This window comes from Jatropha curcas, chromosome 1 (assembly GCF_041381405.1).
Source record: "Jatropha curcas cultivar XTBG-Jc1 chromosome 1, XTBG_Jcur_1.0, whole genome shotgun sequence".
Lineage (NCBI taxonomy): Eukaryota > Viridiplantae > Streptophyta > Magnoliopsida > Malpighiales > Euphorbiaceae > Jatropha > Jatropha curcas.
In genome coordinates this window covers 23626696-23634876 of record NC_143151.1, presented here as the reverse complement: position 1 = coordinate 23634876, position 8181 = coordinate 23626696, and the positions used below count along the sequence as shown (strand labels likewise).

Here is an 8181-nt window from a genome sequence, read left to right as displayed (position 1 = left end):
ATTAATACGGAATTTAATTTATTCAAATTATAACTGATCATAAAAGTATCTAAAATTAATCAAATTTAAATTTGATTATTAATTCACCAAAATTACATAGACACAATTTAATTGAATTGATCGATTTAATCAAATCAACCGAACCATTTGCTCATACTGATCCTCTATAGCATTAATAGAATTACGAAATGTTAAACCCTTCAATTATAGAACTTACAATTTTTTTTTTTCAATTTAATAAATGCATTTTCTTGATATCAAACTTCTAAATCATTTTATGATAATCGAACTCATTTACCATTCTGATAAATATCACGTTGGTGAATAATAATTTAACATTAACACCAAAATTATTTATATATTAATTGGGAATAAAAGAAGATGTGGAGTCGCCCGACTTTAAGATTTGGTTCAATTTTTGTTTTTGGCTACGTAACGCCCCAATTTGACACGCTTAAAATTGTTACTCCAGTTATTAATTTTGCGTTGAGAAAGATCAGCACCATTTGTCCCGTCATTTCGTCCTCGTTGCTTTCCATTTTCTTTGTTCTTTTTTGTATTCTACATTTTGGATTTGCATTATAAAATCATTGCTCTAATCAATAATTAAGTTACTGCATTAGCGATATATTTGGTAACTTGTTAAGATCTTTGAGGATTCTGAGCTCGGTTGGTAGTAGTAGTAGTAGTGAGAAATGGAGAGGGAGAAGGTGATGATGGAGAGAGAGAAGAAAGGGGGTGTTTCAAGTTCATCTAACGGTGGAGGTATGAATAATGTGATTAGGGAAATGATGGATGTGATTGAGACTGTTGGATCTTATGCAGGGTACAGGGAAACACAAAGGAAAGAATGCTTAAACTTGGTAAGAAGATTGAAGCTGTTGCTGCCTCTTTTGGAAGATATAAAAGAGATTAATAACGAGTTGATTTCAAGTGAGGCTTTGAATTGTTTGGTTAATTTGAAGAAAGCACTTTTTCTTGCCAAGAAATTGGTCAAGAAATGTAGCTGTGGAAGTAAGATTTATCTGGTTAGTGTTCATGCTTGAGGTTTTTCTTTTTCTTTTTTGTTTTTTTTTTTTTTTTTTGAAATTTAAAATCTTGCCATTAATTTATCTGGGTTAGTGATATTCTTCACTCTCTCTCTCTCTTCTTTTTGATATCAGGCATTGGAAAGTGATGCAGTGATGGGTAGATTTCATGCTGTATATGATAAATTAAATCAGGCTTTGGATGATATGCCTTATGATGATTTTGGGATGTCAGAGGAAGTTAAAGAACAAGTGAGTTTCTTTTTTTGTTCTATATTATTAGTATTTTGAGGTTCTCTTCAATCCTGAGTCACTGTAAGTTTCATTTTGCTTAAATCTACTTATTAAAGGAGGGTTTGCAGCATAAGGTGAAAATTAATTTTATTTTTCCCAATTCTCATATATCTCACTTTCATGAATTAAAGTGTAACCTTTACAGCTGAGATGCTCAAAATTTGGTCCTCTTATCTGAGTACCATATATTTGATTTTTGATTTTTGGTAAACTCAGCATTGTCAATGGGGCCTGCAGAAAGGCTTGTTCATGCTAGTCTATTTTGATGGTAATTTGGTACTCTAACTTTTGCAAGGTGTTTGTTAAATTGTCTAGCTGACAGTATTTCGATGAAGAATCGAAGATTGATGGGAAATTATGGTTTTTACACGCATACTTTGTTTATTGATTCAATTCAGGTTGAGCTCATGCGTATGCAACTTAGAAGGGCCAAGAGGCGAACTGACACGCAGGATATAGAACTAGCAATGGATCTAATGGTTGTATTTTCTAAAAAGGATGACAGAAATGTAGACAGTGCAATACTAGAAAGACTGGCCAACAAGTTACAACTGCATACTATTGCAGACTTGAAAGCTGAAACAGTAGCTGTTAGAAAACTAATCAAACGGAGAGATGTGCGGAATGCTGAAAGCATTCAACAAATAACCGATCTGCTAGGAAAACTCAAACAAGTTGCAGGTGTTGATGAAAACATTGAGCTTGATGGTCCTATCTCTTCAAAAGGATTTAAGAGGTGTCAATCTTTGCTAATTCCTCATGAATTCCTTTGTCCAATTACTCTGGAGATGATGGTGGATCCTGTTATTGTGGCAACAGGACAGGTAATATTATGTCGAACAGCTACATTCTTTCCATATATGTTTTGTTGTGATATAGCAACTAGTTTTAGCTTGATAAATCATTTGTCATACTGATTTGAGCTGCTTCATGATTCATGAACCAGACTACAATAATAATTAGTTTCAACTTGCTTTCACTTTGACAACATGTTTAACGTTACACTTAAAATGGACCAATGAGTGTAGTATGCTTTCTTATATAGAACTTGCATAGCGTGCTTTCAGAGATATTTTATTGAGAATCCTGATTTCAATAATTTTGATTCAGAGTATGACAATTTTATTCGTCACTACTGCAAATTGCTAGTGTGGAAAAAATTGTATTCTCATTGCCTAAGAGAGAGTTGAAAATTTTCTTTTTATTACTGATAGAAGAATTGAAGTCAATGCGTAAGACAATCCCTGTTGATATCTGAAAGCATAAATTTTTCTCTTTTTAGACTTATGAAAGGGCAAGCATACAAAAGTGGTTGAATTCTAACCATCGGACATGCCCAAAGACTGGACAAACCTTGGATCATTTGACTTTGGCACCAAATTTTGCACTACGGAACCTTATATTACAATGGTGCGAGAAAAATCATTATGAATTGCCTAAGAAGAATGCTTGTGTGGGTTGCGATGGCTCTCCGGCTGAAGTTGTAGAGAAAATCTCCTACTTGGTCCAGAATCTGTCCTCTTCCGAGATTGACGTACAGAAAGAAGCTGTTATGAAACTCCGTATGCTATCAAAAGAAAATCCAGACAACAGAATTTTAATCGCCAACATTGGAGCAATCCCTCCACTAGTCCAGTTATTGTACTATCGAGACTCAATTGTTCAAGAACAAGCTGTAACAGCTCTGTTGAACCTATCAATTGATGAAGCGAACAAAAGAATTATAGCAAGAGAAGGAGCGATTTCTGCTATAATAGAAATATTGCAAAATGGAACTGGAGAGGCTAGAGAAAATTCTGCAGCAGCTTTGTTTAGCTTGTCAATGCTTGATGAGAACAAAGTACTTATCGGATCTTTAAATGGAATCCCTCCTTTGGTGCACCTTTTGCAGAATGGTACAACCAGAGGCAAAAAGGATGCTGCAACTGCACTTTTCAACTTATCTTTGAACCAAACCAACAAGTTCAGGGCTATTAAGGCTGGTATTATACCGGCATTGCTTCATCTACTAGAGGATAAAAATGTAGGCATGATTGATGAAGCCCTATCAATCTTATCACTCCTTGCCTCACATCCTGATGGAAGAAGTGAAATTGGAAGGCTATCTTTCATAAAAACACTTGTTGAAATTATTAGGAATGGGACTCCAAAGAACAAGGAATGTGCAACTTCCGTTCTTCTCGAGCTGGGGCTAAATAACTCATCGATCGTATTGGCTGCACTTCAATATGGTGTTTATGAACATTTGATAGAGATTACAAGATGTGGAACCAACAGAGCTCAAAGAAAAGCAAATTCTCTTTTGCAGCACATGAGTAAGTGTGAACATATTCCATAAACTTACTACAAACTATTGATATCACTTTAGAGTGTGTACTGAAGCATTTTTGGCATTCTATTATGTACCCAACGGCCTTGCTTGCACTCACTCTGGCTTTATATAATATGAAAGCCTTAAAGAATAGTGGCTTTCCCTGGCCAACTTTAGATTGACTCTCAATTTGCTTGTTTATTAATAAAAGCATGTAAATTGAGGTTATTTGTAGCCAAAAAAAAGTATATATATTACAATTTCTTTGTTTTTACTTCATTAAATTGTTTATGCTCATCAATAATTGAGAGTGATCAAGAGATTTAAAGGGTCTTGTCTTTTGAGTTGAAATTCTCAATCACCAAATAGTAGTTGAAGTATTTGTTGGTTGGAGGCTTAAGTTGGTGGATAAATTAGGAATGAGTTTGGTTAGTTGGTAAGACATAGGGATGCTAATTTTATCTAACCTGACGGTTGGTTTGGGTATGGATAGACGGATTTGAAATGGGTTGGGTTCAAAGATTTGGGTATACGCTACTTATTATCTGTTTAATTAATATTTCAAAAATTTTAAATAATTATTTTATTCAGTCAAAATAATAATTTTATAACCCTTATTTTTTATTTTTGAAAAATACAAATAAAAAAATATTTTTGACATTAAACAAGTTTTTAAATACATTTAGATATTTAAATAGATAATTATAATCGAATTCGGTAGCAACGCTGCCTATTTTTGAGTAAATCTACCTTATACTTTGTGGTTTGACAATTTAGTGTTTTGTTTTTTTTCAAAGATTCAGTTTCCCGACTATACATTTAAAAAAACAATTGCATCCACATTTATGCACAATGTAACTTGGGAGAAAAAAGATCTCCCCCGTTTGAAAATGGATAAGGGATCATGATGACGCTATATCCCGTGTCATTGGTACTTAAGTTTCAATTTTTCAATATTTCAAAAGTTATTTTTTTAGATCAAAATATTAAAAAATAGTTAATGGAATCGAATTAAATGTATATATAATATTTAATTTAGTTACTTAGCAAATATATAATGTGCTTTGTACGTATTTTATAGATGTTGAATTTTACTATATAAATAATTTTATATAGTTTTTTTTATAATTTATAATATTATGAATAGTTTTTTTTTACTAAAAATCTAAGATAATATTAGAATAGCTACGAACAGAAAATCTTAAAAGAAAAAAAAAATATCAATCTGGCATATAATATTGGATAATTTAGCAAGAAAAGGAATAAACCTAGTAGTTTATATATATATATTTTTTAATGAGCACATCGTTCAAGCTTTTGAAGTTGTACTACAAAATTTCTTTAGGAATTTTACTAGAATCCTCTTTTACGATTGTAATTCTATTGAGGTGCAATTCCAATTTCTGATGAACATTAGGATGTTGATAGTTAATTTCTTTAACTATGCTATTAGTATATAAATTTATAAATTTTTATTTTTAATTCGATGAGCAAAAGTCTAAGCAAGAAAATATTGGTTTAACAAAACCATTCTTTTTCATACTTTCTCACTGTAATATTCTTTTGAAACGTATAAAAAACGATCGTAAAGCATAAGCAAGTATTCTTTTTTTTATCGTAGTATTTTACTCTTTTAATATAAATATTAAATTAGAAGTACCATGTAATACCCTGAATTTTTATTTTCAAAAATTTTCCAATTAAATTTAATGAACCGACAGCTTGGAAATTAATATTAATATTTTAGTGCGAATACTGTAGTAAACCGAACCGAAAATCGATTGGAAAACTCAAAAACCAAACGGAATGAGACTAAATCACTGAATCGGACCGAACCGGTTCGAATCGAACCGGACCGGCCCATTTCTTTTCTTTTCTTTTTTCTTTCTCTTTCTCTTCGTTTATTCCTTCTCCTTCTCCAGTTGCGTCACCTCCTCCTCCTCCTCCTCCTTCCTCTCCTTCGATCTCCTTCCTCCGGCCACCAAATTCGGCAAATGAATACTCTAAAAATATCTACTCAACGCGAGAAAGAAGATTATAGCTTAGATTTGAACTGAAATTGTGTCTATTTTGAAGGGGAAGAGCTTGAAGTTTTGGACACCTTTTTCCGGCGATTCACGCCGTTTCAGGCAAGCCTTGGACACAAGGTGAGTACCAAATGACTCCTCTCTTCTTCCTCTTTCATTTGATGGCCTCCTCGTCGACTGTAATAGCCGGAATCGGAAAACCCAAAATGGGTATCACCGAACCTTTCCGCCCAATTTCCGGCCAACTGGTTCACACCCACCTTGATTTGAACACATATTAGTGATCCTCTCATCGAAACGAATAAAATGATGTATTGTTTGTCAATTTTGGTGAAGGTTAAATTTTCCGGCCACCGTGCACGGTGGCGGCGGCGGCGGTCCGGCGACCGGCCGGCGAGACTCCGGCGAGACTTCAAGGGACAGAATGCTCTCCTCTTCGCGCGGAACACGGAAATGAAATCTGATTTTAAATCGGTACACTCTAAAGCTTAATCCGCAATTTTTGAATAAATTCTGAATTTAATTAATTAATGAACTTAATTAAGTATTTAAGTAAATTAAATTAAATATTAAAAATATATATATATATATTCCTAGCAATAATAAATTTTAGGAATTTTATTAACAAATAAATAGTTATAGAACAATTAATTATAATGGATTATGTGAATTAAGTGAGCGAATAAATGATGGATATGGCGGACGGGATTAGTGGATATGAATTTGCTCGATAGATGGGCTGTGTGTGTGGATTTGTGAAAATTTGAAAATTTGGATGGTCCAGTTTATAGAGGAAATGCTGTCGAATTTTTTTAATAAAACACTTAATGAAGAATTAAATTAGTTATTCTTAAGAAGTAGTGACGACGAAAATTTGAGGTATTAAGAAATATTGTACAATATTAGAATTATCATTATACAATATTTCTCACCGAATAATTAGAGATTTTATCTAAAGGTTATAAATTAGAATAGTTATTTATATAAATGAGAGAACCTAGATATATATGCATATATATAACAAGTGAATTAAATGACCGGTAGCCAAAATAAATAAACGAATGTGAAATATAAGTTTTTGAATTAAAATTCTTATTTAGAAATTTCTTGTTTATTTTAAAGGCTTATAAAATACAAAATGCGAGGACAAAAGCTGGAAGCATGTGGCTAAAAAGGCAGTCCTTTTAAAGGACAATAAAGAACTGTGAGTAGTGTTAGATAACTAGTATCATCCACCTGCATTCATGCATTCACGGCTAAATGTTATCATGCATTATTTTGTTGAATTGCCATATCGTGCTGCACTATTTGTATTGCTTGATTCGCTGTGATGTGATATTGCTGTGCTTTGCTTGTGTGGAATTGGGATGAAGTGGGTCACCATGGGTTTGTGAGACCGTTACCGTTATATGGATCCTGATTACCGTTACCGTTATATACCGTTACTGTTATATGGATCCATTACCGTTAGCCGGGTAAATGGGAGATCGGCGCCCCCGTGTGCACCTACCGTTACCGTTACCGTTAACCACGGGTTGGCTTCTCGTCGTTGCGCACCGGACAGTCTAGATTTGATTGCAGCCCGCAGGGTGGCCTCCTGTTGTGAGCGCTTGATGATCTAGATTGGATGGAGACCACCGGGTTGCCTCCTGTTGGTATGAAAAAGAAAAGAGAGAATGGAAAAACAATGAGAGGGCTGGTCAAGTGAGGATTAGACCGGTCGGCCAGTATGGGGGATCGGCTCCCTGGTGCACACGTGAGAGGATGGGCCATGTGGGAGGACGGCTCATCGGGGGTTCGGTGACTCCACTGACTAATTTCCACGTGATGTGATTATATGAAGGTGATAATACTTGTGATTGCTGTTGTATTGCCATTTGTGTGACAAATTGCATGATCATATAATTAAACAGTAACCGGATAAAAATATTTTAGCATCTGTGTGATTGTGTGGGGTGAGAGGGTTATCTAACCCTACTCATTGAGTTTGGCGCTCACACCTGCCTACTATTTTTTTTCAGGTAATAGAAAGAAAGGAAAGCCCTATGGAGTTGAGACACTTATTGTAGAAGACTGTTAATGATAGAAATAACGATGTAAATATAAAGGTAGAGTTCCGCAATTGTATTCCAGTTGGATTGTAAATAAATAATAAAAGTTCATATTAAACATATGAACTGTATTTTAGATGCAAATGTATAATAAGTAAATGGGCCTGAATCCATAATTATGAATAGAATGTGAGATTTAAATAAGTTAGGCTTACTACGGGCTTCGGGGGCCTTAAGCCCATCCAGGTCCTAGTGCCGGTCCGGCCCACGGAAATGGGTCGTGACATACCATGAGCAAGAAATTATTAGTCTGACAAAAAACAGTTGACATAAAAAAAAAAAAATCAATATAAGCGTTTAATGCAATTATGAAATTCTTTTCAACGTAGGTCTCTTTTATTAGTATGATAGTAATATATATTTTTTTATTAAATCTTTAAAATAATTATATAATATAAAAAAGATAACAA

The 8181-nt window shown here is 33.9% G+C and overlaps 1 protein-coding gene and 1 long non-coding RNA gene across 2 annotated transcripts; both read left to right on the top strand.

Moving 5' to 3' along the window:
- Positions 1-410: 410 nt before the first annotated feature.
- LOC105630082 (U-box domain-containing protein 15) lies at positions 411-3917 on the top strand. The gene is made up of 4 exons (XM_012211771.4): positions 411-1028; positions 1164-1280; positions 1721-2146; positions 2605-3917. Exons 1-4 carry the CDS (start codon positions 696-698, stop codon positions 3658-3660), a joined length of 1932 nt encoding a protein of 643 aa, XP_012067161.1. The 5' UTR covers positions 411-695; the 3' UTR covers positions 3661-3917.
- Positions 3918-5536: 1619 nt separating this feature from the next.
- On the top strand, positions 5537-7915 carry LOC149499188 (uncharacterized). Its single transcript, XR_016322258.1, has 4 exons — positions 5537-5780; positions 5997-6134; positions 6783-6864; positions 7682-7915. It is a non-coding gene; the product is annotated as an uncharacterized LOC149499188 (long non-coding RNA).
- Positions 7916-8181: the final 266 nt, after the last annotated feature.